The following is a 16262-nucleotide window of genomic DNA, read 5'->3' as shown; positions in this document are numbered from 1 at the left end:
GGTTTCCCTGTACAAGCTGCTGAATTGGTATTCAGACTTTTCTGTACTGAGATCATTTTCTTTCCTAGGAAATGCTCTCTACCACAGCCAGGCTGCTTCGGTTCGCAGTGCTCCTAGCCCCCATTGCCCCTATACCGACCCCCGGCTGTCAAACATGCCACAGCATGTGTGATAGTCTTTCTATACCATAAGAAGCACATGAAAATGAAAGGAGAGCCTAACACTTTATTAATCAAAATTAATACAGCTACTGCTGTTTGGATTCATACTGTACATTTTACTGCAGTATACAGAGGATATATAAATAGCAATGCAACCCCATCTCTATTGGAGACATGCACCACTCCAGCCGTGGCAATTCAAACAATTCTTTTGACTTCATAAAAGCACAAGGTGTTTTCATTGGAACTTTCTTGTTGACTGCACATGCTGTTAAAATGCAAAAAAGGAGTGAGAGCTGACTTGGTAGCTGTCAGCTGTGTCACTGGAAACAGTCAGCTTTTGAATCAATCCATCATTTTAATGAATTTGACTAAAATTTAGATAATATACTGTAAAGAGGCATAATGATCTTAAGCCTCCAGCCTTCACAGTAAAAGCTGGAACACAGCATGTGGGTTTCATACTAATGTTGTGCTCTTAAGACATATAGCTGGATTTATTTAGCATAAGGACTACAGTATGTATTACCTCCTGTAAAACACAAGCAAGTTTGTTACAGCGATTCATAGTAAAACATGTTGATATGCTTACAAGTCGTGTTGCCAAGTACTAAATTACATAGGGGTACATCCTGGACGGCTTATGTGCTCCTGGCTTAGGCAGAACTTGCGACAGGCAAGATGCTTTCGCAGGTTTGCTCAACCAACACCCAACTCCAGGGTGGTTTGGTTTGGTTTGTTATTTTTTTCTGGACAATGACTTCAGAATCAAGCTACAATTATAATGTAAAGGCATTGAGAAAATGGATGGATGTCCAACATTTATTAGCTAACATAACATGGAAATAAGCTGAGGTTTTATTTGGTAAGTCTTGATTTCTCTTTATATTCACGTACAGCTTCTTATTTATGGCTCAGCCTGTCAAACACATTCTTAGATAAGCAACTGTTGCTCACAGGACTAATCTACTTACCAGTTCTTCTCATAATGAATGCTGACACAAAGGTAGAAGGATGTCTAGCACTTGTGTTGGAGCCAACGCTACAGATGATCGAACAGTTTTGAAATCAAGAGTATTTTGGATGGAAAATGTGTCCCCTTTTTTGTCACGATGTTCCTGGTTTTTGTCCTCTAATTAAAGCTGAAGAACAAGAGTGAAAAGCTGGTTACATTCGTAGCTCTGGCACATAATTAATTGCCAAGAGTTTAGACTGGGTGGTTTGGCACTCTGCAGTAATGCTCCATAGATATGTTTACCTATAGCAGGCTGAAGAATGCTGGAGCCCTAATTATTTGTCAAGTGCATTTTAAAAAGTTTCGGAATTATGCTTCAAGAACAAGCATATCAGAATACCTTCAAATTGTGTTCTATAGACATGTGAAAAGAAAACCTGCGTGACATGGGTTTGGCCAAACAGCATTGGCTGAGGAACAATTCTGCCTTGTTTTGAAAGGCCAGTGTTTGTGTCCTTGGCCTTAATTTAAATCCCAAAATGCACATTGTGCATTGTGGCATTTCTAGCAACCTGCTCCAGAAATGCGATGAGCAGTAGTATTTCTGAAAATCAGGATAGAGAAGCATTGGTGAATGCAATGGGACCTTCTAAATTTCTCTGGCTCTTAACTGTTAATAAGTGAATTTACTAAAAAAAGAGGGGGAAAAAAGTGAAACTCTTAAGATCAGCTTTTCTTTACTCCTAAGCACACATGAAATCAAATTAGTGTATTTTTTCTTCCTTAAAGTCTTAAGTTTTATTGCTGAGCTGTTATGCAAGCCAGTCTCATTCCCTCTAAAATAAACAGGTCTGTCATTAATCTCCATAGAAACTTGTGCCAGACCAGAGTGTCTCATTGACCCACGTGCTCCCAGGGACTTCAGCAGGAGAACCCAGACCAAGACACACGTGCAGATAAGGACTACACGGTTGTGTTTTGCGACTGTAATTGCTTTTTCATATGATGTTTAAGATTTTCTCCCTTGCTATGATGTCTGTAATGATGGCAAAGGTATAGTTAATTGTCATAAGTTCCTCATGCTTGAGGACAGTAAAGTATAAATCTGCCAGTACTCCCCCCGCCATGACTCAAATGATATTTTCTTTTTTTCATCATTGGCAACTTCCCACGACCGTGTATTTTCTGCTCCTTTTAAAGAACCAAATGCTGAATGTGAATGGGTTGCGGCAGTCAATTTGCCAAGTAATGGTAGGGTGTCCCCTGGAAACAGGCCTCTTTAATTCTGGGGTAAAGTAAAAACATGGAAACAGATGGCAGGGAACGACTGGCATCTCATCGTGCATATTTCGTTTGATTTGCAGCTAGCCACCTCTCGATAAGAATATTAAATGCTACAAAACTTGAAGACTTAGTCCCCAGGAATACCGCATTCAATGACATGGGATCAACGCTGTAACTTGAATTAAATTTTGAAATTGGTGAGCTATGGGTATTTACATCTTCAGCAAGGTTATCACATGAACAGCTCAGTTCTTCTTTTCTGGTATGTTTAAGGCTGATTTACCAAGAAATACACAGTTGCTGTTGTGAATGACAAATCTTTCTTAATGTTATTTTAAGAGCACAATGGGACAAGCATCTGTGGTTATTTTCATTATGCTCGAAGGCATTTTACTGGGAGAGAATTTAGCCATTAATTTTGTTGTATTTACATTATTCATATACAGGAAGAACAAGAAAAATGGCAACCTGTTTAATGATTATATACATTGTGATTTGGTTGGAAAAATGTGTATTACAAATGGCAAAACAGCCTGCCAAGCACACAATTATATGTCGCTCTTTCTTTTGTTTTTGTTAGAGAACTTTTAATTCCTAAGATCCCACCGTATGATCTCAGTGAAAGATCCGTCCTATACATTATACTGGGAAGGGAAGGAACAGCATCATAACAGACTTCTTAAACCACATCGGTTCCTGGCTAATAGCTCCTTTTCTTCACTTTAATACGAGGGTTACCTTGGTAAAATGCTTCCCAAGCAAATTAAAAGGTGGAATCTGATACAACAAAACATTACTTGACATCAGGAAAAATAGTAACTTAAATTTCATTCATTGTCCCTCGTCTCAGAAGAGATACTGGGGAATAAAATATCACTCCCTTGTGACGCATTGCTTATCTGAGACTTTGTTTTTAATAAGAACTGTGCTCTCCTGTACATTATTCTTTCCTGTTCTTGCTTTAGCTCGATGTAGGAGCGTGAGAACGTGTGGAAGATGGAGGTGACTGGAAACGCCATGAGGAGGATGCCGCTCAGTATGCTGCTCAGTGCCACCACCTGGCCAGGAATGCTTCTGGGCACCATATCTCCGTAGCCGACCGTGGTCATGGTGATGACAGCCCACCAGTAGCACGCGGGGATGCTGGTGAACTCCTGCGAGTCTGCCATCTCGTTCTCAATGACGTACAGCAGCGGTGCGAACAGCGCGATGGCCACGCAGAGGAAGAGCAGCAGGAGCCCGAACTCGCGGGTGCACCTGCGCGCCGTCAGCCCCAGCGTCTGCAGCCCCAGCGAGTGCCGGGCCAGCCGCATCACGTACAGAATCCTCAAGGCACGGAGAATACGGAGGACCAGACCTACTTTGTCCAGGTAGATGCTCCCGGAGCTGGGCTTTTTATAGCCCACTGAAGTGGTGTCTACTAGCAAAGTGATGTAGTAGGGCAGAATGGCTATTATGTCTATCAGAGTTAACGGTCTGCGCAAAAATGCAAACTTGCTCTTTGCCTGGATGAATCTTAGCAGGAACTCCAGGGAAAACCATGCCACACAGACAGACTCCACAATGAAAATATTGTAGCACATCTGGGAACACTCGCCCTGCAGGAAAGAGGAGGAATTTGTAATCGGCACTGGATAATAACTATTTTAGTTGGTACGGTGACAGGAAGAGAGGTTTCTGTGTTGGTTTTTTTTTTGTAAAACTCAAAATATTAAAGGAATTGAAGCTGTTGCCAAGGGGAAACACATTGGCAAACTGGAACACGTTACATGCAAAACTTCAAAAAGAACTACTTATTCCACAGAATATATTGCTTAGTAATTTCAGGCTTTCTAAATAGCAAATACAAAGCTTAAAAAGGTAATATACAATTGTACAGAAGAATGCACACTAACAAAACTTTCTTTGGAGATAAAACTTGATACAGTTAGTTCTCTTACAAGTAACTGAGCACAGTAATGTAAGATTTGAAATATTCTCTGTGTTATTTTTCCCCCTCTAAAGACAGCTGCAAAATCCTCATTGAAATCAATACCAGCAGACCTTGTACTTGTTCTGCTCTTCCCAGCACATACCATTTTCCATCCTGAAAAGCTAACTTACCTTTTCCTCCTCCTCCCTCAGGTCAGGCATGGTGCTGATGGATAAGTTCACTGCTGTAATAGTTACAAATAAAACAGACAAACAAGCAAACACCTTTCCAGGGAGGCCAGACTGCGGCCTTTCCACCATGTCTTGCAACTTTTTCATGCACAAGCCAATTTTTGTCTCCTCCACTGTTTCACCTGTTTCATTTTCTATGAGGTCATCCTCCCGTTCATTTATTTCTGTAAACTCCTCCATTTTTTGCAGATATCTCCTTTTACAACACCAGTCCAAGTTGTCTTCCTCAATTCCCCAGTAGAGCAGCTCCTCTTGGAAAGACAGCGCGCACATCTCACGCAAGAGCCGAAGTTTCCCAACCCGCAAAAAGGTCAGGATTGTCCTGAATGCTCCTGGATTGCGGTCGAAAAAGAATTCATTACATGTCACATCGTAATCGTCACAGATGTTTAGAATGTCGTCAAAATTGTTACAGAATTTTAGTTGTCCCAAACGTGTCAATGGGAATTCATCAAGCGTGGTCCATGGGAGCAAATACTTAATGCCCCCTACGTTTATAATAATATGATGCTTCCGATCATCAGGGTGAAAGCCTTTCAGGAGATCCTCTTGAGGGTGAATTAGCTTGGCTCTTTGGTAGAAGACTCCCTTCAGGGTTTCTGTTTCTGGAAAGAACGTGTGGTTGAAGGAAGTATCCGAAGCACAGCTCAGGGCACTATAGTCATAGTCGGAATTTTCTCCAGGTAGAAGAGTCATCTTGGAAGATAACTTCACATCACTTCGCTACTTCTGCAAGTGCCTTCTGGAACAAAAACCAGATAGACAGGGTGAGTGAATGAGAGATTATTTCCAAGTTTGGAACAAATGTAGTGATTTGGGCTCAAAAACATTTATGGCTGATAAAAACAATTGGAAAGAAAACAGCAGTGACTGAGTGTGGTCAGAAGACCTTTCTGGTGAGAATGGGTTTGTCCAGTGGGGTAGAACTGACTCTGTCCCTTGTTCAGGAGCTCTGCTTGGCATATTTGTCACACTGAGGGGCTTCTCCTCTCTCAGATGCAGAGGAACTAGTTCCCAGTGAGTACAGAGGGAAACTGGGAATAATTCCTGCAGGATATTCCTGGCTCAGAATGGAATTATAAAAATTATGACAGTATCACATAAGAACCCAGAATTCAAGTGTGTTTTGTAGAAAAGGAAATAGCATATTTTTATTTAACTATTACACATAAAAATCTTGAGTATTTTAGTACCCGTGAAGTATATAGGAAGAATCAGAAGTGAATTATGTTGTAATTCAGTAAATACACACTTTTAAAAAACAGTATAAGACTAATTTCTAAAAGGCCATATGGAAACAATTTGGGTAAAAAAGCCCCACTTACACTGATGATCACATAAAAAGTTTGTATGAGTTTATATACATCTAATGACACGGCAACTCGCTTTTTATGGCCTCATTTACCAAAGACTGAAAAGACATACATGATTTCTATGTGAACACTGGAATATTATTCCAGTTATAACTGACACTGTACATACAGTAATAGGTCTTTGTCCTTACAGTGGACTGAAGAGCAGCCGAGAGCCAATGTGACTGCCGGCACCTCTGATTATAGGAAACCAAAACATTCTTACAACTTTGAAAATTAAATGGCTATAAAAAGCAGGGACTAGAAACGCTAAACTTTTTGCCTCTCTAACTCACTGCATTTTAGAAGTCGGACTGCAAGTCTGCTCATACAGAGGAGAGTTGTACAGCACTGCTTCTAGATGTTTCATCTGTACAGTCAGCTGCAGCTTAATGCGTGGAGTTCCTGAGTTTCGTTCAATAAAAGTATTTATTAAGTAGACTGTACAATAAATAGATTATGAACAAGTATTCTGGTTTTCTAACTTGAGGTCACAGGAAAGTAATAAATATGACACTTGATTGACTTCAGTAGCAGCACATAGTTTTGTTCTTTTCCTGGCTGTACTTACCTCCCCTTTGATCCGCACCCTGGGGATATGTACCCCTGCTAGGGTGACTTCCTTAAACACAGAACTGTTGTTTGCAGAAGCTGGGGTTTATAAACCACATCAATAGTGTTACATACCTATTATAGAAGAAAAACCCATGAATACACAACAGCAAAATACTTAAAACACACAGCTGCACTTCAGATTAAGAGCAATGGGCTTTCTTTGCTGCAAGGGGACTTTAAATGCTGTTTTCAGTAAAATACTAACTTGGTCCTGCTCCTACCTTGCCAGGTGGATTAGTCTGACCAGAGCAGTTCTTACAAACATGTGGCCCCGGTGAGCTTTGGATGGAGTGGTATTTCCTGATTCTTCACCTGCAATCCACTTTACTACAAAAGGAAACCAGTCATTTACTTACCTTCAGGGCATGTGGATAAAGAAAGCCCTACGGCAATATACAAGAATGGACAAGCCATGATTCAGATCTTCCAAGAGCTGTGGTACTATTTTGTGGCCTGAGGTCAGCCTTGTCATCTTCCTTTTGTCACAATTGGGATCTCTATTACTATTGTTAGTGACTTGAGAACAGCTATTTGGCAAGTAACCTGTTCTCCACACCAAAATCTTAACTGCGTTTAGCTTTTGGTGCCTTATCACTACATACTTGCTTGTACTGCTGAGTTGCTCTGCCTTTCCTTCAGAGCTATGACTCTGGAAATCCCCATGGCAGGGGATGGGCAATTCTGAAACTCCTCTGGAAGTAACAATGGGCACAAACTATGACAAAATCCCACAGGCCTGCACTCAAATAAACTTCCAATTGATTTTGGTTTGTCTCTTGCCTCAAGAAAGACTAAGTGAAGGCCTGCTAACATTAAAGAGGGTTTTTTGTTGGTTTTTTTTGGGAAGAACATTAACATGAAACATAATTGAATGAAAAAGTAAGTCACATTCTAGGAAATTCTAGCCAGTACCTTAATGACCTCAGAGCTGGTTTTCTGTTAAAGCGTTCCCAAGATACCATCCGTAGAAGTAACGCCGCTGGGAGTTCAAGCTGCAGGTTTCATGTGGGAAAACAGGGCTACCTGATGTATGTTTATGTTCAGTTCCTTTTCTTAGAGCAACCATTGTTTTATTTAGAAACAAGCGTTTTCCCCTCTGCCTCAACTGTGTCAAAGCAGGGCTGGCCCGAAAAGAATAAAGATTATGACTGATGTAAGACTATGGATACAAGGGAGCTGCTAACCGTCTTCCCTTCTGTAACACCAGATGATGTTGGTTAGCAACAACTTATCCTCTGAATCTCAGCCAGGAAAAATGAGGAGGCAGCTCATCTCTGTCACTGGTTTGATCTCCCACCGCATCCATTGTTGACACAATGGGAAGAAATGGGGAGAGGGAAATGTAAATGTTCTGTGTGTGTCAGACACACACTGTAACCCTGAGGCATCAACTGTGAAACAAGAGAGCAAAGAAAAAAAGAGTTATTTTCACTTCCAGCTTCTCGACCTGTGCAAGACAATAAATTGTCAAATGTGTAACACACTGGATGACTGCAGTTACAAAAGGTGGCTCCTTCTTTTTCCATAACCAGAACTGGCAAGCCCACGGATCCCACGTAGGCAGCTATAGTATTTGATGCTGTACGTGCGTTATTTATATGTTCTTTGCCTCAGATACGCATAGCATCATATCTACGGAGGAAGAATAGGAGGAGATAAAAGACAATAGAAAAGATGGCCTGACTTGAGGGGATGGAGGAAGGAGAAAAATAACTCCATGCATTTCTCTGCATGTTTCTTGTTTTCCTTTGGAAGGTGCTTCTACAGAATGGTGGTCAGTACTGCTTTAAGATAGTAGAGATGTAGTTAATGGAAGGGTTTTTTTTGATGTTGAGCTTAAAAACCAAGCAAACTGTTTTATTCATGCATTGCAGACTGATGATGTTGGGAGACGGCTGTAAGAAACGTGTTAAGGATGGAAGACAACACACTGGAATGTAAGATCAAACAAACACATTAGCCTATAGCAACAATTTTCCAAACAATTAAACAAGTTGAACTTTGAGGATATGCTGGAACAGTAAAATCCTCAAATAAAACTGCCCTGGTTAAGTAAGGCAAATGGTAAAATCCCTTCTCGTCTGAGATAGTATTCTGCCTTTTGAATACTTGGGAGTTAGTGAAGCCCAGTTCATCTTTCCAGCTCCCCTGCTGATAATTTACTTTCATCTTGGGCAAATCACTTCTCTCTGAGCATTGTCTCCCATTTTGTTTATAAGCTTATGGGGTAAGAACTGTCTCTTACTACATTATACAATCCTGATCATTGTTCTGGCTTCTAGAAACGATGGTAATACAGAATAACTGGCCTATACCAAGGGTTCTTGGTGACTCTAAATGGTGTGAGAGGCACATGAAGCAAGATAGAACATCTTTTCAAAAATCTGTCTTGCAGAAGAGTATATTCTTATCCATTATGTCTGGTGAAGAAATGGAATTAGAAACCTCTACTGCCCTTACGTTCAGCTGAAATTCAGGAAAGGTGCCAGACTGCTAGACAATGGGGAAAGAATTACTAAAGATGCCCTTCTGAGGGAAAGAAATAGAAATCATGAGTAACATGCTAAAATTCCACTGCAAGTATCACTTCCCCCCCTCCAATGTCCTCTGCAGTGTTTTGAATTCTGCAGTGCATCTCTGATGTAATCAGAGCTCCTGCAAGGAGTCCTGCTACTGCTCTGTGATGCAGACAATTCAAAGTTGCGCCTGGATGATAACAAGCATGCAAGGAAGATGCGTAACTCCCCCCTAGACTCTTCTATCAATTCCAGTGTCTGGAACTTCTCTCTGTTGCTTTTTACCATTTGTAAATTAAGTTAAAAAAAAGTTTCAGATTTCAGTGCAGGTTGAATAGGAATACAGTGATTTTTTAAAAATAATTCCAAAAGAAACTGCTTTACAATTTAGTGATCCTTCCTCCTTTCTTCTTTCCTTAGTTAAAATAAGCAGTGTTTTCAAGCAGTGTCAAATTCAGCTATCTTCTGACACATGATTTCTGAGCTGTATCAACACTGCCAGGGTACCCCCCTGAAATACTTTAAGCTATACTCATGCAGCTCTTTACATAGTAAGAACCGATCTCAAACTTCAGCTCTGCTTGCAAAGTGAACCTCCAGCCAAATCAAACTGAAATTTATAAAGGTCAATGTATAATATGAAACAAAACTATCCTGAAAAACACATAAACAGAAAATATATGCTCATATCTGTATATTGCTCTCCTTGATCTAAACAGTGTTATGCTTTTTGGCATCTTATGACAACCTACAAACTGAATTATGATAAATATGTTACTCGGTGTTTGGTTTTATAAAGCTGAGCCTTATTCTGCTGATAATAATCAGCAGTGAAACAACTTTGCAGATAACTTAAATCCCCAGGAGAATGTTCTGAAATACATTAGAACTAATAACGATGGTTATTATTCTGCTATGAAATATATTTCTGTCAACAAATTTTAATAAGTCACATTCAAAACAATCTCTTAAACATCTTTTTAAAAAGGACTGGTCATTTATTTATATTGATGCATATTCTACCACTGAAATGAAAAAATACGTAGTCACGAAGAGTTATTTCACTTGTGGCCTCATCCCCCCTGCCAAGTCTTTTTCAATGAAAAAAATCTGTCAGAAATACATAACCTACCAATAATAGTTAACTCGATTTATTAGTTGCCAGCGAACAGAAGTCAGTAAATAGATCGATATAAAAGCCATATCCTAATTATTTTTTAAATTAAAGCTATAAAGGACCTTCAGATTAGGCAAAGAGTAAATGTGAAACACACGCCTCCGAGCTGCCCTGGGCAGACACCGGACTCGGGGAGAGGGAAAGCCGGCAAGGGGAAGACCGAGCATCACAAACCGAGCCCGCTGGATCAGCCTCGCCCGCCGTGAGCCACCTCCGCGACAGGACAGCCGAGCGCCGGGACCCAGCCGCGCCGTCCGCTCCGCCAGCCGAGCGCCTCCCGCCGCCGGCAGCACGGGCAGCCCGGGGCCGCGAACAGATGACGGCACGGGGGGACAGTCCCTCTCTTCCATCCCTGCTGCGGGAGAAAAACCTGTTGCTACAACCCGTGCACGGACTCGCACGACTCGCCACCCCCTCCCCGCCATGCGCATCTCCCCGGGGGTGTGACCGCCACCCCAGGGGAACCCCCCCGCGCGGCCCCGGCCGGGCTCTGCCCCCGGGACGGGGCGATGCCCGCGGCTCCCCCGCCGCTGCCGCCTTCCCCGGGCACCCGCCGCCCCGAGCCGCTCCTGGAAGAAAAGTTCCCGGGAAACTTGCCTGCAAGTTGCCCGCGGCACCGGGCAGCGAGCGCGGCCGCCGGGAGCCCCGTGCCGCGGGGTGGACGGCGGCGCCGGGCCGTGCTCAGCGCGCTGCGCCGACGCTGCGCGGGGCGGGGGCGGCCGCATGTGCGGGGCGGGCGGCTGCGGGCGGCGGGGCCCCGGCTCTCCGCATGGGGCGGCCGGCGGCGAGCGGGGAGGAGGCGGGGGCCGCTCCGCACCCCGCGCTGTGCGTGTGCACGGCCGGCAGCGGAGGCGGTGAGCAGTGGGCTGCGCCGAGCGCTCCGCGCGAAATCGCCGCTCGCCCGCGGGCCAGGGCTGAGCTGCCGGTGGGGGAGGAGCTCCCTGCACTCCCCTCCACCATAAACGCTTCTCCCGAAGGGGAAGAAGGGGTTGGCACCGGGAAGGCGGCGGGCCGGGCCATGTTGTGCCCGCCCCGACGAGCCGCAGCCCGCGCCCGCTGCGCGCCCGCGGTGCTGGGGTTCGGGGGGGGAGGAATCCGCCGCCCCTGCCCCGCCGGCAGCCCCAAGCGCAGCGCCGGGAGGGACTGGAAGCGGCTGGCTGCCCACAGGTGGCATCCCGGGCTGCTGTCGTCGCCAATAAAACTTCTGCTGCTTTGCCCGTTCCATGGTAATTTTATCTATTTGGTTATTTATTGTGAGAGAAGTGGCTTTAGAAGTGTCCATTAAAGCATAAATCGCAATATCTCTCTCACCTTCCATCCACAGCAATGACTCCTGGACAGCTAAAACTGTGCCTTATTCCTGTAGTGCCCTTGCAAAGACAGCACACTGGTATTACTGATTGTCAGTGATTTGGAGATCATTTTGTATCTCTACTTTTAAATGAAATTTGTTTGACAGCTGGGTGGAAGGTACTCTGTGTGGATTTAATCTCCGTTTTAAAGCAGTGAATTAAATCTTGTTGCCAAGGTTAAGGAGAAACCAGCACCTTAAACTCTGTCAGAGACTTTTAATCCGCTCCCATCCCGTGTGCTCTTGTCCCCCAGTGGGTACGGAGATAATGGTGCTTTTGGCCTCTGATTTTTCTCACCTGCTTAGTCACCGGTCTGAGAGAGAATTTCCTGCAGATGAGCTCCTGCACCTCGATGCAGGATGGGGACAGTCACCTCTCAGTGCAGTGGGACAGGGACTGTCTCTTATTATGAACATTGTGCACTCCAGCCACAGCAGTGTGTGTGGGGGGCTCATTTCAAATGAGGTCCTTTGTTGCTATGGTAATACAAATGAAAAACCTATACTATGGTAATTTTAGCAAAATACCTCTTTTTTTTTTTTTCTAAACTAAATTGGACTGTGGTTCAGAATTGTGTGGGCACACAGGAATAGTCATGCTTATATTCTTCAACCACAGTTGTTAAACAGCAGTTGTGCAGAGGGCTGTCAGTGACTCTGGCTGTGGGCAACTTGCGTTTCTTTTCCCCTGATATTGCTTATGATTTTTATTTGACTTTGTAAAGGTTTCTTAGCGCAGCTCTCAGTGTTTATCTGCAGAAGGGAGGTAACTGGTTTTACTGACCACAGTGCCGTTTGTAAAGAGTTTTGGCTTTTGTGTAATAGTCTGTAATAATCTTGTTAATGAAAGCCTCTATTTAAAACCCTTTGTTGATAATTGCTGTCAAAGAGGAAGGACACATCAAGTAAGGTCTCCCAGGGAATTATCTAAGGACAGCTTTGGTCAGTGTTTTCTGTAATAACTTGGGTGATGGAATGGAGGGCATTTTTACAACATTTGCAGTGATTCCAACTGCGGAATGCAAGGCTGAGATTTAAAATGACCCTGATATACTGCAGACCCGGTCTGAACTCAACACAATCAAATTCTAGAAGAAAAATTATGTAGTATGCCACATAGAAAGGAGTATCATATGTCAACTGAGGACTATTAGTTAGGTAAAAATACTGCAGAAGAGAATCTTGGGGCTATTGTGAATTGTAGACTGAGCAGTGCTGCAAAATAGCCCTGTTGCTCTGAGCTCTTGTAACAGGAGAATCATCTGTAAGACATTGGAGAGTGTTATTTCTGTTCCATTTAGCACTAGTCAGGCTTGGCTGAACCCCTCTTTCCAGTTTCAAGCATTGCACTTACTCTCAAAGAAAGATGTAGGCAAACAAGACAAGAGAATAGCAACAAAAACTATAAGAGTCTTAGGAAATGTTAGCTATGAGGAAAAAATGTAACTTATTTATTCTGGGACAGAAAACACAATGTAAGGACAGGACAACTGTCTTTAAATGTATAAATACGTTTATAAAGATGACAGTAAACAGTTGTTCTGTGACCACCAATGGTAGGATAAAAAGCAATTTACTGAAGTGCAGTTAGGGAGATTACTTTTGATATCAGGAAACAAACAAACAAACAAACCAGACAGTACTATTACTGTGTGAGTAGCTGGAATCTAAGGAGGTTGTAAATCTGTTCAGTGAGGATGTAAAGAAGAGGTTAGATAAGCAGCTGTCAGGACTGGCTGTAGCACACATGACCGTGCCTCAGGGCAGGGGACAGTTTCAGTGATCTTCTGAGACATTCACCAGCCCATATTTCTATGATTTCTGATTGCCCAACATGCTACACCTGTCCTTTCGGGAAGAGGCACAGCAGTATGGCGCCAAAGGAGAACTTATTACCACCCCATATGATTACTGCAGTGTTTTCACTATTAAATCACACTGGACTATGCTATTTAGATCAGGATGTCATCAACATCAGGAGACCAAGAGCAGCTCAAAGAGACAGAGAACAGAATTCTCCATTGCAAGTAAGCAGTTTTCAAATGCCGTTTTGAGCAATAATGACTGAGAATTGTAACTACTCAATAGCCAGTGTAAATATAAATGTCCTGCAACTTGCTGAGTACTCGCTGTAGAAATTACCACCTCATTTGGATACTTGTTTGACAGATTCAGGTGAGGTCAAGGACCTCATTGACATTGGTATGAGAAAGAAAAGTCAGGTGTGAGATCACTGGCTGCAGTCAATGTTAAAGCTGTTGTGGTGAATGGAGATCTCTGCTCTTCAGCCGTGTCTTACCTGCATCCTTCGTGATCGCAGAATTCATGTGAAAAACAAAAGTGATACATGCCCTTGAAGAGAACAAGTCTTATGCTGGCAGTTTTTCCTCTAGTGATAAGCTGACTACATGGTGAACTCAGTGAGGATTCCCAGAGTAAATCTACTACTTTGCGCTCCTTGAGGAATCAGCGTTGCCGCAGAGAAAAATTTTAATCCCACTTTCATTACTTTTGCAGCCTGTGGCTGCTTTTCCTTCTGTTCTTTTGATTGTTGACATTGAAATCCTGTTCTATCGTTCCTCTGGCTTTTGCAGATAATTCCAGCATCATTCTGCAGTCAGGAGCAGCACTGCCAGCAAAACAAGGTATTTCAACTTCACAACACCTTTCACCTCTCCCAAACACAGCAAGAGGCTAAATTCATTTCTTATAAAACAGAACTTAAATATCTACCTGGCTGAAAGGTGAGAATTTTCCAAACCAAGCTACAGACCAAGGATTATTCACAGAACTTATTCATCAGAAAATTTCAGCTAATGAATACATTATAAAAATGCCATCTGTTTGAGGAAAAACTCTGTAAACAGAGATAGAAGCAGAATTCATTGAATAAATTATGGTTGGCAAATTATTCACCTGGTCTTAGAAAACTTAATGCTTTTGTCTTTTAAGGATGCGAGATAATGTACATGCAAAATGTCAGGCTGAAAGTGGATACCACAGACTACTGTTCAAAAAGGCCTCAAAAAAAGAACATGACAAAACCCATGATACCATCTGCCATGTGCCAGTTGTTTTCTCACACTGAGCAAGGTAATTCCTTTGAGAAGATGGAAATCTGTCCCTTTATTTCTGTTTATACCCAGATCCATTTGTACCTTGATTTCTGCTATTATAGGAAGAAAATGGTAGCCATACTTAGGATTTTGGTACTGGGTACAGACTGAAGGGAAATGAGAGTGCAACCACTTAGTCATTAGCTCCATCCACAAGAAAGGAAGCTGCAGGCATTTGTCATCTTCAGCTCTATCAGCCCTTTGAATGTGACAGTCCTACTGGGAAAGAAGAGCTTTCAGTGGCTACAGATTAAGATAATGATCATGGCTTGTTCTGAAATTCTCAAGCTGTGGGCACTAGTGGGGCCTCTTGGTTCACTCTATGCAACAGTTCATCTGCTTTCAGACAACAGCTGTTGTTTGATGGGGTGCTGGACAGGGTAGTATCCAGCAGCTCTCCCGAAAAGGACTTGTGGGTCTTGGTAGACCACAAGCTGAACATGAGCCAGCAATGTGTCCTGGTAGTGAAGAAGGTCAACAGCATCCTGGGATGTAGCAACAGGAGCTCAGCCAGCAGGTCAAGAGATGTGATTACTTGCCTTTCTCATTAGATGACTTCTGGAACACTGCATCCAGTTTTGGACACTGAGGACAGGAAAAACAGGAGTGTGTTCAACAGAGAGACTCCAAAATAGTCAGTGGATGGAGTACTGACTGAGACTGAGGGAGTACTGACAGAGACTGAGGGAGCTGGGCTTGGCCATCATGGAGAAGAGCAGGCTTCAGGGAGACCTAATAGCTTCCAGTATCAACAAGAAGGTTATCAGAAAGAACCAGACTCTTCATAGTGGTGCATGGCAGGAAGACAAGAGACAACAGATATAAATTGAATCAAGAGAGTAAGGAAAAGCGTATGTCCCATGAAGGCAGCCAAGCAGTGGAACATCTTGAAGCACTTGTGGTATCTCCATCTGCGGAGGTTTTGAAAGCCAAGCACCGAAGTCTACTCTCACAGCTCACCCTGCCTTGTGCAGGAGCTTGGACCCATGACACCTCCTCCAGCCTGAATGATTCTGTGTTTCGATGGGAATTGCTGTTTGAAATACTACTGCCATTGTCAGCTTCCCCTGAGGAGCTCAAGGTGACCACTGTGAGGGGACGTCTGTCCCTCCAGGTACACAGATTGCATGCTGGCTGCAGGTAGACCCAGTTCTCTTCTCAGTGCACAGTGATACATTTCTTTGCCGATTTATGGCCTATGTGGGCATTTTTGTTGCTTGCTTTTCTTGTGTGTTCTTTTGTGAATATCTCCATTACTCTTTATACAGTGCTTCTGTAGCGCACCTTCGCATGGATAAAGCCTCCAAACGTGACCCTGAGTTTTATTACAAATAACCCAGTTAAAATAGCAATTTGTCATTTGCTGGAATTCACAAAGGGCCTTAGATCCAAAAGCGTTACATTACAGGTTTGCAATAGCAGAGGACTAGACTCAGCAATGCACACTCCTGTATTTCCGTGCTCCTTACGTCTCACACTCCCCTTCTTCCACTGGAAGCCTTCAGTGTGGCTACAGAAGATGATCCACATGCTTTCTCCACGCCCTGGCTTGGGACATGTCCCTCTCAGCCA

The 16262-nt window shown here is 43.2% G+C and overlaps 1 protein-coding gene across 3 annotated transcripts; it reads right to left on the bottom strand.

Annotated features, from left to right (window-relative positions):
* Positions 1–205: 205 nt before the first annotated feature.
* On the bottom strand, positions 206–10960 carry KCNG1 (potassium voltage-gated channel modifier subfamily G member 1). 3 transcript variants are annotated; one of them, XM_065032570.1, is made up of 5 exons: positions 10821–10960; positions 10398–10578; positions 6487–7921; positions 4504–5305; positions 206–3998 (listed from the first exon to the last, which is right to left on the bottom strand). In XM_065032570.1, the coding sequence occupies exons 4-5, from the start codon at positions 5257–5259 to the stop codon at positions 3228–3230; spliced, it is 1527 nt and encodes a 508-aa protein (XP_064888642.1). In that variant the 5' UTR covers positions 5260–5305; positions 6487–7921; positions 10398–10578; positions 10821–10960; the 3' UTR covers positions 206–3227. The 3 variants fall into 3 exon arrangements, with proteins under 3 accessions (XP_064888642.1, XP_064888641.1, XP_064888643.1); XM_065032569.1 differs by having other exon boundaries at positions 6487–6602; XM_065032571.1 differs by lacking the exons at positions 10398–10578; positions 10821–10960 and having other exon boundaries at positions 6487–6602; positions 7443–10386.
* Between the last annotated feature and the right edge of the window lie 5302 nt (positions 10961–16262).

The sequence above is a fragment of the Columba livia genome, chromosome 16 (genome assembly GCF_036013475.1).
Source record: "Columba livia isolate bColLiv1 breed racing homer chromosome 16, bColLiv1.pat.W.v2, whole genome shotgun sequence".
NCBI lineage: Eukaryota > Metazoa > Chordata > Aves > Columbiformes > Columbidae > Columba > Columba livia.
Note: the sequence above shows the minus strand (reverse complement) of the source record. Positions and strands in the feature narration are given on the sequence as shown.

Bases quoted from the DNA above. Each gene is read 5' to 3' on its own strand.
- KCNG1 (XM_065032570.1), bottom strand. From the start codon at position 5,259: ATGACTCTTCTACCTGGAGAAAATTCCGACTATGACTATAGTGCCCTG. The intron at 3,999-4,503 runs GTAAGTTAGCTT...TCTTTCCTGCAG, and splicing joins TGAGGGAGGAGGAGGAAAAG to GGCGAGTGTTCCCAGATGTG.